We start from the raw sequence: 13,576 nt of genomic DNA on the forward strand, positions 1-13,576 counted from the left end.
GAAAGTAATACTAAGTGTATGTTGTGTAGAAGGTGTTAGTAGCCCATGTGCCTCACTCTAATTATTTGGTCTATTTACCCCTCTTAATTCCGCCTACTGTTCTGACTTGGTGGTGCACATGTGGCCTATAACCTATTTTAGAGAAATATAATCAGAATATTGTAAGAGCTTTCATTGTCTGCTTATATGCCCCCCTTATTTATCCTACGGTTCTGCCTTGGTGTACAGGGAGAACACTGCATCCCACTTTTTTTATTTTGTTTGCCCCAACCAAAATGTACATGATAAAATGCCATTGATCACGTGTCATGTTCAGGGACGTGAACTCCACTTGTGGGATCATGAGTCGACGACAGCAGTCAGAATAGAATTTAGCGCCATAGGAAAGGGGATCTCAATGCTTTGCAGTCGCTTCCTCTCCTTGCTCCCTTCTCTTCATCCATACTGACCTGTGACTCATGGATAGGTAAAAGCAGATAACCTAAGCATAGATTTCCCGACTTCTGCATTGTTAATTAGGCAGGGAGAGAAGGAAGCCTTATTATACGATTGAGATGCGCACAGGGTGCTGGCAGAATAGTAGTACGGCGCAGCACGCACCCAATAAAAAATGTATTGAGCAACATGTTCTAATGGTTTTTAACATATATAATTTTGTGTTTTATTTTCAGTAACAAATAATTATTTATGCGCGTCGACAGTGTAAATAGAGCAATGCACGCGTCTGCTGGGACGGGAGTTTTTATCTTGTCCTTGACATCAATACCCATTTCATTTTTCTTCAACTCTCTGATCTACACTAACAGGTGAGTAGGGATATTGTCGATAATATAGTTGTCATGTGTTTTACTGTAGCCGTTAGTAAAACCTTATAATGCTAGATAGTGGATGATGCTATAGCCTAGTAGTTTTGTATGCAGTCTTGTATGCAATCTAGTTTAAAAGCATTAGTAATATGTATCCTAGTTGATTTGATTCTTAGCAGGTTATTTCTGGTTAGGCCTAATTAATTGAGTATTTTTTATGTCTAGCATTGAGACAGTCTTTTTCGCTGGATCTACAACTGTTCTTATCTTGGCTATATCTGCATGCTTTCTATTCAAGAAGAAGGCACCCAAAGACCCTCTATTCTATGGTGAGAGTTTACACTGTTTTCCTCTACATTCACCAGTGTTTTCCCATGCAGGTATTCTCTATTTTAACTAAGCCTTGTAGGTTTAGGCTAGTTTTTATATACATACAGCATATCCAAAGTGACTTACATGCATGCACACATTTTGATATGGGAGGCCCCAGTGGGAATGGAAAAGCGACGATCCTGGACCTGGTGTTACAAGCGCTCTGCTCTACCAACTGAGCTACAACGGGCTCTAACTTCGCTGTTGTACCTGTCTTTGCTGCGCACACTAGACCACTCATTTAGCTGATTTTTGAAGGTTTACTTTGCTATGATTTTGTTATGTGTTTGTTAATTGAAGGAACTGATTGTAAGAGCATCTGCTAAATGACTAGAATAACTAAAATAAGTCAAGTAAAATGGAACTGTATTATTCAGTGTTCTCTTGTTCTGCCAGTGTTTGCAGTGTATGCATTCCTGAGTGTGGTAAACCTGATCATTGGTCTGGAGCAGGACAGTATCATCGATGGTTTCATCACCTTCTATCTCAAAAATGCAAGTAAACATCCCTGTGGCACACACACGGGCGCATGCACACACACGGACGGACGGACATACATGGACCTAATGGACGCATGTATGGACACACACACACACACACACACACACACACACACACACACACACACACACACACACACACACACACACACACACACACACACACACACACACACACACACACACACACACACACTACCTACAGTCCATGCCACTGAATACAGAAATGAAAACTGAAAACTGTCCCATGCAATGAAGAACCCAATGAAAGCAGACTTTAACAGTGTTATAGTAATATATCTTTATATCTTTATCATGTTCATTACAGGCAGACCCCTACATTAACACGGCCCATGGACACATTATCTCCTATTGGGATGGATGTGTCCACTATCTCATGTACCTGCACATGGTTGCAGCTATAACCTGGGGGTATGTGCTTTACATTGACTTTATAGCCGTTTAGGAGACACATCCAAAGAGGTTTAGAAGAATAACATTTAAGTGAGTCTGTTAAGTAAGTAAGTAAGTTTAATGGAGTCTGTTAAGACTATATAAGTAAGTTTAATGGAGTCTGTTAAGACTATATAAGTACGTTTAATGGAATCTGTTAAGACTATATAAGTAAGTTTAATGGAATCTGTTAAGACTATATAAGTAAGTTTAATGGAATCTGTTAAGAGTATATAAGTAAGTTTAATGGAATCTGTTAAGACTATATAAGTAAGTTTAATGGAATCTGTTAAGACTATATAAGTAAGTTTAATGGAATCTGTTAAGAGTATATAAGTAAGTTTAATGGAATCTGTTAAGACTATATAAGTAAGTTTAATGGAATCTGTTAAGAGTATATAATTAAGTTTAATGGAATCTGTTAAGACTATATAAGTAAGTTTAATGGAGTCTATTAAGACTATATAAGTAAGTTTAATGGAGTCTGTTAAGACTATATAAGTAAGTTTAATGGAATCTGTTAAGACTATATAAGTAAGTTCAATGGAGTCTATAAAGGCCATATAGGTAAGGAAGCTAAAACAATCCGTTTTTTATTCATTTAACCAGGCAAGTCAGTTAAGAACAAATTCTTATTTACAATGACGACCTAGGAACAGTGAGTTAACAGCCTTGTCCAGCGGCAGAACAACAGATTCTTACCTTGTCAGCTCGGGGATTCGATCTAGCAACCTTTCAGTTACTGGCCTAATGCTCTAACCACTAGGCTACCTGTTGCCCTACATACATTTACATTGATAGTAACTACCACTCAACTGTATTTATCTGGGGGTAATAACGCCTAAATAAGTCATTATTAGGTTGTCTCAGCCTTTGGCTCATATACCACAAACCCCTGAGATGCCTTATTGCTATTATAAACTGGTTACCAACGTAATTAGAGCAGTAAAAATAATTGTTTTGTCATACCTGTGGTATTCGGTCTGATATGCCACTGCTGTCAGCCAATCAGCATTCAGGGCTCGACCCAACCCAGTTTATAAAAAGTATTTGAAGGTAAGGAAGCTGAAACAATCATACATTTACATTGATAGCAAATACCACTGAACTGTACATATCTGGGTGTAATAACTCCTTAATAAGTCCTTATTATGAGGTTGTCTCAGCCTGTAGCTCATGCTCACATTAACAGACATAACCCATGTCAGTATCAGACATGATGACTTGGGGTGCCATATTATACACAGTGAGCTTCACAAGTTTTGGGACATTTTACTAATTTGCTGTTGTAATTGCAATTTGGATTTGAAATGATAGGTTAAAGTGCATACTGCTAGCTTTCATTTTAGGGTATTTTCATCCATATTGGGGGAATTGTTTAGAAATTAAATTACATTTTGTACATAGTCCCCCGACATTAGGGGACCAAATGTGTTGGGGCAAGTTAACTTTTGGTCCCATATTCATAGCATGTAATGACTACATCAAGCTTGCGACTCTACACATTTGTTGGATGAGTTTGCTCTTTGTTTTTTGTTGTGTTTCAGATTATTTTGTGCCCAATATAAATTAATGGTAAATAATGTATTGTATTATTTTGGAGTCACTTTTATTGTAAATAAGAATAGAAGTATATTTTTACATGAATGTGGATGCTACCCTGATTACGGATAATCCTGAATGAATGGTAAAAAATTATGAGTGAGAAAGTGATATAGTGTAGTGCACTAATTCTGACCAGAGCTCATAGAGGTCCTAGTTATGGGCTACAACAAGGAGCCACAGTAATGATGTGTGATGTCTGTGTTGTGTGTGTTGTGTGTGTTGTGCGTGTTGTGTGTGTTGGGATGTGTGTGTTGCCTGTCTTTGCAGGGCAAGCTACAGAGCCATCGGCCTGTACTGGGTGGGGTCCATTCTCATGCGTGTCATCGTCTACATTCCTGGAAATGTTGTGGGTGGGTACACTCAAACGAATGGATAAAATTAGACCGTTACTTTATTGAACATGCATGGCTGATATGTTTTATCCCTGAACACAATGCAAATCAGTCTCAGCACAGATCTAGTGAGATTTACCCCTGTACAGACAGACAGAACATGTATTGTCTATCCTCAGAGAGGAACATTATTTTCACACATGCTTTTTGATCTCTCCCCACCAGGGAAGTATGGTACCCAGCTGAGCCCCCTGTTCCTGGTCCACATGCTCTACGTCGTAGTTTCGGTGTGGGCCTGCTTCCGCGTCTTCAGCCAGTCCACCACCAGACAGGCTCGGACAATGGTAAGAGCCCAATCCTTCAGGGTCAAAGGTCATACAATATTGCATTGTAACCAGATGCTATAATGCAACACTGCAAGGGACATAGTTACTCTCCATTTATCAGTAACAAGCCTACTTGTTTACATCCACCATGATTGACCACCAGGGAATTTGGTTAAAGATGCCAAAGTAAAAATAGATGTTCCCAGATATTATTAGACAATTCAATGGGAATTGGCTCCTCTTGCAGAGGCCAACTGTTTTTTGACAAAATGTTTTCATGTCAATCTGAAGCATTTCAATCTGAAGCAATTTTTTATTTTATTTTGCTCACTCAATCCTGTAAAGCTTTTTTTGGTGTGCACACATCGAGCTACAAATCCTGACTTGAGCAATATCACTATCCATTAAAACAGAGAGACATTGCTGATGTTGGTGTATTTTTCTCTATATATTTTTTCTGTCAGAGTATCAATGAGGCCCAGAGGACTACTCTATTGGAGAGGCCCCTAGACTTTCTGTTTGTCATCTACCTCGTCCCTGCTACATTTTTTTGTGTCTTCAGAGGCCTGGTAAGAACCACAGAGACATTGCCAAACTACAGATGCCAGCCAGTTGTACTTCTAATGGATCTATGCGTTACCGTGGCGGCTGCCATGTCCCCCTCGCAAAAGAGGGTTAAATAAAGGTTAAATGGTTAAATAAAGGTTAAATGGTTAAATAAAGGTAAAAACTACCTGAGAAGGATGATAGATGAAAATGTTAGAGCATGGTACTGAATGTCACTCTGAGCTGAATCAAAGCCTCTGTTACAAAAGGACCTCATCATTATAGTTATACTCATTGCTGAAGAAAGGTCTGAGGCCCATTTAACTGTTTACAACTGGGTCTGATGTAACACTCATTGAACAGTGTCTGGCCTAGGTGGCCCTGGACTGCCCGACAGAGTGGTGTCAGGAGTACACACAGCTATATGAACCTTACCTGAAGGACCCCTCGTCTTATCCTAAAATACAGGTAAGTAATGGAAAGGCCAAGCCATGGAGCACACTGTTATATGGATGATGGACTCATACGTTTGTCATGTCTAAAATAGAGGTGATATAGGTGGAGGTGATATAGTAGGTGGATTAACAGTGATGGGTTTAACATCAGTAGGTGGTTTAACAGCGATGGGTTTAACATCAGTAGGTGGATTAACAGCGATGGGTTTAACATCAGTAGGTGGATTAACAGCGATGGGTTTAACATCAGTAGGTGGATTAACAGCGATGGGTTTAACATCAGTAGGTAGATTAACAGCGATGGGTTTAACATCAGTAGGTGGTTTAACAGCGATGTGTTTAACATCAGTAGGTGGATTAACAGCGATGGGTTTAACATCATTAGGTGGATTAACATCGATGGATTTAACATCAGTTGGTGGATTAACAGCGATGGGTTTAACATCATTAGGTGGATTAACAGCGATGGGTCTAACATCAGTAGGTGGATTAACAGCGATGGGTGTAACATCAGTAGGTGGATTAACAGCGATGGGTCTAACATCAGTAGGTGGATTAACAGCGATGGGTTTAACATCAGTAGGTGGATTAACAGCGATGGGTTTAACATCAGTAGGTGGATTAACAGCAATGGGTTTAACATCATTAGGTGGATTAACAGCGATGGGTGTAACATCAGTAGGTAGATTAACAGCGATGTGTTTAACATCAGTAGGTGGATTAACAGTGATGGGTTTAACATCAGTAGGTGGATTAACAGCGATGTGTTTAACATCAGTAGGTGGATTAACAGCGATGGGTGTAACATCAGTAGGTGGATTAACAGCGATGGGTGTAACATCAGTAGGTGGATTAACAGCGATGGGTTTAACATCATTAGGTGGATTAACAGCGATGGGTGTAACATCAGTAGGTGGATTAACAGCGATGGGTTTAACATCATTAGGTGGATTAACATCGATAGGTTTAACATCAGTAGGTGGATTAACAGCGATGGGTGTAACATCAGTAGGTGGATTAACAGCGATGGGTTTAACATCATTAGGTGGATTAACAGCGATGGGTCTAACATCAGTAGGTGGATTAACAGCGATGGGTGTAACATCAGTAGGTAGATTAACAGCGATGGGTTTAACATCATTAGGTGGATTAACAGCGATGGGTCTAACATCAGTAGGTGGATTAACAGCGATGGGTGTAACATCAGTAGGTGGATTAACAGCGATGGGTGTAACATCAGTAGGTGGATTAACAGCGATGGGTTTAACATCATTAGGTGGATTAACAGCGATGGGTGTAACATCAGTAGGTGGATTAACAGCGATGGGTTTAACATCATTAGGTGGATTAACATCGATAGGTTTAACATCAGTAGGTGGATTAACAGCGATGGGTGTAACATCAGTAGGTGGATTAACAGCGATGGGTTTAACATCATTAGGTGGATTAACAGCGATGGGTTTAACATCAGTAGGTGGATTAACAGCGATGGGTTTAACATCAGTAGGTGGATTAACAGCGATGGGTGTAACATCAGTAGGTGGATTAACAGCGATGGGTTTAACATCAGTAGGTGGATTAACAGCGATGGGTGTAACATCAGTAGGTGGATTAACAGCGATGGGTTTAACATCATTAGGTGGATTAACAGCGATGGGTTTAACATCATTAGGTGGATTAACATCGATGGATTTAACATCAGTTGGTGGATTAACAGCGATGGGTTTAACATCATTAGGTGGATTAACAGCGATGGGTCTAACATCAGTAGGTGGATTAACAGCGATGGGTGTAACATCAGTAGGTGGATTAACAGCGATGGGTCTAACATCAGTAGGTGGATTAACAGCGATGGGTTTAACATCAGTAGGTGGATTAACAGCGATGGGTTTAACATCAGTAGGTGGATTAACAGCAATGGGTTTAACATCATTAGGTGGATTAACAGCGATGGGTGTAACATCAGTAGGTAGATTAACAGCGATGTGTTTAACATCAGTAGGTGGATTAACAGTGATGGGTTTAACATCAGTAGGTGGATTAACAGCGATGGGTGTAACATCATTAGGTGGATTAACAGTGATGGGTTTAACATCAGTAGGTGGATTAACAGCGATGGGTGTAACATCAGTAGGTGGATTAACAGCGATGGGTTTAACATCAGTAGGTGGATTAACAGCGATGGATGTAACATCAGTAGGTGGATTAACAGCGATGGGTTTAACATCATTAGGTGGATTAACATCGATAGGTTTAACATCAGTAGGTGGATTAACAGCGATGGGTGTAACATCAGTAGGTGGATTAACAGCGATGGGTTTAACATCATTAGGTGGATTAACAGCGATGGGTCTAACATCAGTAGGTGGATTAACAGCGATGGGTGTAACATCAGTAGGTAGATTAACAGCGATGGGTTTAACATCATTAGGTGGATTAACAGCGATGGGTCTAACATCAGTAGGTGGATTAACAGCGATGGGTGTAACATCAGTAGGTGGATTAACAGCGATGGGTGTAACATCAGTAGGTGGATTAACAGCGATGGGTTTAACATCATTAGGTGGATTAACAGCGATGGGTGTAACATCAGTAGGTGGATTAACAGCGATGGGTTTAACATCATTAGGTGGATTAACATCGATAGGTTTAACATCAGTAGGTGGATTAACAGCGATGGGTGTAACATCAGTAGGTGGATTAACAGCGATGGGTTTAACATCATTAGGTGGATTAACAGCGATGGGTTTAACATCAGTAGGTGGATTAACAGCGATGGGTTTAACATCAGTAGGTGGATTAACAGCGATGGGTGTAACATCAGTAGGTGGATTAACAGCGATGGGTTTAACATCAGTAGGTGGATTAACAGCGATGGGTGTAACATCAGTAGGTGGATTAACAGCGATGGGTTTAACATCATTAGGTGGATTAACAGCGATGGGTTTAACATCAGTAGGTGGATTAACAGCGATGGGTGTAACATCAGTAGGTAGATTAACAGCGATGGGTGTAACATCAGTAGGTGGATTAACAGCGATGGGTTTAACATCATTAGGTGGATTAACAGCGATGGGTTTAACATCATTAGGTGGATTAACAGCGATGGGTTTAACATCAGTAGGTGGATTAACAGCGATGGGTGTAACATCAGTAGGTAGATTAACAGCGATGGGTGTAACATCAGTAGGTGGATTAACAGCGATGTGTTTAACATCAGTAGGTGGATTAACATTGATAGGTTTAACATCAGTAGGTGGTTTAACAGCGATGGGTGTAACATCAGTAGGTAGATTAACAGCGATGGGTTTAACATCATTAGGTGGATTAACAGCGATGGGTGTAACATCATTAGGTGGATTAACAGTGATGGGTTTAACATCAGTAGGTGGATTAACAGCGATGGGTGTAACATCAGTAGGTGGATTAACAGCGATGGGTTTAACATCAGTAGGTGGATTAACAGCGATGGATGTAACATCAGTAGGTGGATTAACAGCGATGGGTGTAACATCAGTAGGTGGATTAACAGCGATGGGTTTAACATCAGTAGGTGGATTAACAGCGATGGGTTTAACATCAGTAGGTGGATTAACAGCGATGGGTGTAACATCAGTAGGTGGATTAACAGCGATGGGTTTAACATCAGTAGGTGGATTAACAGCAATGGGTTTAACATCAGCGCTCCATTATCGGTTAGACCGGCCATAGCCAGGTGCACCGCGGGTTAGAATAATTAACAGGTTAGAATAATTAACGTAGCAGGTTAGGAGAATTAACGTGGCAGGTTAGGAGAATTAACGTGGCAGGTTAGGATAATTAACGTTGCAGGTTAGGAGAATGAGATTAAGGTTAGGAAAAGGGTTAGTCTTAGCCAAAATGCTACAGTTATCAACAATCGACTCGTCGTGCCGCCCAATCAGCCACACAAAACGGTCTTGAGTGGCAACAAATCTGCCCTATTTGCTGATTCGCTTTCCACACACCCACTTCTGTTAATCCTCCCACTTCTGTTGACACGCCCACTTTCAGACACACGCCATGTTTGCAGTTACACACGCCATGTTTGCAGTTATGACTCAATACTTACCTCAAACTATATAGTAGGACCCCTTTTAACCTCTATAGCTGCGTTTACACAGGCAGCCCAATTCTGATCTATTTTCCACTAATTGTTTTTTTTGACCAATCACATCAAATCTTTTCACATATTTTTCAGAGCTGATCTGATTGGTCAAAAGGCCAATTAGTGGAAAACATCAGAATTGTGCTGCCTGTGTAAACGCAGCCTATTATGTCTCTGCTGTGTCCTAGATGATAGTGAACATGCTTTACTCCGGTCCGTACTACATCATTGCACTCTACGGGCTGCTCGTGCCTGGGTGTGAGTGGATGCCTGACCTCACTCTGGTCCACTCTGGGGCAATAGCACAGGTGAGTGGGGAGCATAGAAATATAACTGGAATGAAATTACTATTTCAAAAGAAGTAGGGTGAAGTTCCCCTTCCTACATGCTGATCTTGGGTCAGTTGTGCATTTTCCCCACTATAGGTCAAAGTTAGGGTTGGGGGAGAGGATCCTAGATCTATACCTAAGGGGATATTTCAGCTATACAAATTCCAGTGTTGACCTAGATAAATTATGTGAATGACTGTGGCTCTGCACATGGTTAACTCATCTGTATTCCTGTGGTCAAGCTGTCGTACTGCAGAGGCCAGTGTGTGCGCACACACACACATACACACACAAACACACACACACACACACACACACACACACACAGAGAGACACACGCGCACACACACACAGTCTGATTAGTGCTATAAATTCCCGGGTTTCTAAGGTACTCTCCCTAACAAGGGCTCAGGGAGCGCTCTGTGTATGGCCAGTATTGATGCATCCCCAAGGACCGGTGATATTTGCTAAAGCAACTGACCCACAGTGTGCAGGCTTTTGTTCCATTATTGTGCTAAACAACACACCTGATTCAACTGATCACACCGTGTCTTGATGAATTGAATCAGCTTTTAGTCACACACAGATAGACATTGGACTGACACATTCTTTCTCAGGCGGATTTACCTTGCTTGCAGACCTATTTCCCTTTGGGTACAATACATTTTGGTTGATTGGTTGGTTGGTTGCTCAAAATGTGTGTATGTGTACCACTTAAAGGTTATTTAAAGATCACATGTGTAGTTGGAAGCAGCAAACGAAACAGTGAGCGGCTGCCATTGCTTTGTTGTGAAGCCAGTAGGCTGTCCTGTGCCATCAGTCCCAAGAGAGACAAAAGCTGGGGCCATCTTTAGACACAGCAGGCACGTTGCCTAGCCAGGCTAAATATAGAGGTCGAGAGAGGCCGAGTGTGTGTACAGACAGACAGACAGACAGAGAGACAGAGAGACAGAGAGACAGAGAGACAGACAGACAGACAGACAGACAGACAGACAGACAAGCAGGAAACAGGCAGGTAGACAAGCAGGAAAACAGGCAGACAGACACAGACAAGCAGACAGACAGGCTCATACATCTTGTTTCAATGCCTCTCCATGCTAGGAATGACAGCAGTAGGCTACAGGGAAATAGGCCCAGTTCAGAGATTGATAGTGGAGAGATATTCCACTCATGATACTGACAGAATATGACAGTGAACAGCTCAGGAGAGTGTAGGTCTATGCTATGGTACAGGGTTCATAGAAGACGTATGGTATGCTTGTACAGTATATAGAAGAAAAGTTTCTGAATACCAGATACGTACCAAGAAATCCAGCTTTTCTAGTGTATCTTCCAGCTTTCATGTTGAGATTGTCAAAGCGGATCCTTCATTTATCTTTCATTCTTTCTCCTCCTCATCTTCTCCCTCCCTCTTTCTTTCTACCCCTCCACTTCTTGTTTTTATACTCTCTCTGTCTTATCTTCTCTTCTCTACTCCTCAGGCCCAGTTCTCCCACATCGGTGCATCTCTCCACACGCGGACGCCATTCTCCTACAGAGTACCAGCTGACAGCCAGATTGTCTTTCTATTAGTCAACGCCGTGTATGCCATCGTACCCCAAGCCCTCTGCTACCGCTGTGTCACTAGCCCTGCCTTCTTCCTCAGAGACCAACAAAATGACAAGAGGACTGACTGACGGAACTGGCTGACTGACCAACTGACTGGCTGGCTGACCGACTCAGGCCTTGACTACGCAGAAACCAGTCCAAAAGTATCTCTCTGCCTATCATAACCGCAGAAACCAGTCCAAAAGTATCTCTCTGCCTAGCATAACCGCAGAAACCAGTCCAAAAGTATCTCTCTGCCTAGCATAACCGCAGAAACCAGTCCAAAAGTATCTCTCTGCCTAGCATAACCGCAGAAACCAGTCCAAAAGTATCTCTCTGCCTAGCATAACCGCAGAAACCAGTCCAAAAGTATCTCTCCGCCTAGCATAACCGCAGAAACCAGTCCAAAAGTATCTCTCTGCCTAGCATAACCGCAGAAACCAGTCCAAAAGTATCTCTCTGCCTAGCATAACCGCAGAAACCAGTCCAAAAGTATCTCTCTGCCTAGCATAACCATAGAAACCAGTCCAAATGTATCTCTCTGCCTAGCATAACCGCAGAAACCAGTCCAAAAGTATCTCTCTGCCTAGCATAACCGCAGAAACCAGTCCAAAAGTATCTCTCCGCCTAGCATAACCGCAGAAACCAGTCCAAAAGTATCTCTCCGCCTAGCATAACCGCAGAAACCAGTCCAAAAGTATCTCTCCGCCTAGCATAACCGCAGAAACCAGTCCAAAAGTATCTCTCCGCCTAGCATAACCGCAGAAACCAGTCCAAAAGTATCTCTCCGCCTAGCATAACCGCAGAAACCAGTCCAAAAGTATCTCTCTGCCTAGCATAACCGCAGAAACCAGTCCAAAAGTATCTCTCTGCCTAGCATAACCGCAGAAACCAGTCCAAAAGTATCTCTCTGCCTAGCATAACCGCAGAAACCAGTCCAAAAGTATCTCTCTGCCTAGCATAACCGCAGAAACCAGTCCAAAAGTATCTCTCTGCCTAGCATAACCGCAGAAACCAGTCCAAAAGTATCTCTCTGCCTAGCATAACCGCAGAAACCAGTCCAAAAGTATCTCTCTGCCTAGCATAACCGCAGAAACCAGTCCAAAAGTATCTCTCTGCCTAGCATAACCGCAGAAACCAGTCCAAAAGTATCTCTCTGCCTAGCATAACCGCAGAAACCAGTCCAAAAGTATCTCTCTGCCTAGCATAACCGCAGAAACCAGTCCAAAAGTATCTCTCTGCCTAGCATAACCGCAGAAACCAGTCCAAAAGTATCTCTCTGCCTAGCATAACCGCAGAAACCAGTCCAAAAGTATCTCTCTGCCTAGCATAACCGCAGAAACCAGTCCAAAAGTATCTCTCTGCCTAGCATAACCGCAGAAACCAGTCCAAAAGTATCTCTCTGCCTAGCATAACCGCAGAAACCAGTCCAAAAGTATCTCTCTGCCTAGCATAACCGCAGAAACCAGTCCAAAAGTATCTCTCTGCCTAGCATAACCGCAGAAACCAGTCCAAAAGTATCTCTCTGCCTAGCATAACCGCAGAAACCAGTCCAAAAGTATCTCTCTGCCTAGCATAACCGCAGAAACCAGTCCAAAAGTATCTCTCTGCCTAGCATAACCGCAGAAACCAGTCCAAAAGTATCTCTCTGCCTAGCATAACCGCAGAAACCAGTCCAAAAGTATCTCTCTGCCTAGCATAACCGCAGAAACCAGTCCAAAAGTATCTCTCTGCCTAGCATAACCGCAGAAACCAGTCCAAAAGTATCTCTCTGCCTAGCATAACCGCAGAAACCAGTCCAAAAGTATCTCTCTGCCTAGCATAACCGCAGAAACCAGTCCAAAAGTATCTCTCTGCCTAGCATAACCGCAGAAACCAGTCCAAAAGTATCTCTCTGCCTAGCATAACCGCAGAAACCAGTCCAAAAGTATCTCTCTGCCTAGCATAACCGCAGAAACCAGTCCAAAAGTATCTCTCTGCCTAGCATAACCGCAGAAACCAGTCCAAAAGTATCTCTCTGCCTAGCATAACCGCAGAAACCAGTCCAAAAGTATCTCTCTGCCTAGCATAACCGCAGAAACCAGTCCAAAAGTATCTCTCTGCCTAGCATAACCGCAGAAACCAGTCCAAAAGTATCTC

General features: G+C 42.2%; 1 protein-coding gene across 1 annotated transcript; it reads left to right on the forward strand.

Moving 5' to 3' along the window:
* The first annotated feature begins 108 nt into the window (after positions 1 to 108).
* On the forward strand, positions 109 to 11,693 carry LOC110526983 (transmembrane 6 superfamily member 1). Its single transcript, XM_036981186.1, has 10 exons — positions 109 to 806; positions 1,032 to 1,135; positions 1,575 to 1,676; positions 2,011 to 2,110; positions 4,004 to 4,086; positions 4,294 to 4,412; positions 4,859 to 4,963; positions 5,316 to 5,408; positions 9,710 to 9,829; positions 11,332 to 11,693. Exons 1-10 carry the CDS (start codon positions 688 to 690, stop codon positions 11,524 to 11,526), a joined length of 1,140 nt encoding a protein of 379 aa, XP_036837081.1. The 5' UTR covers positions 109 to 687; the 3' UTR covers positions 11,527 to 11,693.
* The last annotated feature ends 1,883 nt before the right edge of the window (positions 11,694 to 13,576 follow it).

Source organism: Oncorhynchus mykiss, chromosome 6, assembly GCF_013265735.2.
Source record: "Oncorhynchus mykiss isolate Arlee chromosome 6, USDA_OmykA_1.1, whole genome shotgun sequence".
NCBI classification, from domain to species: Eukaryota; Metazoa; Chordata; class Actinopteri; order Salmoniformes; family Salmonidae; genus Oncorhynchus; species Oncorhynchus mykiss.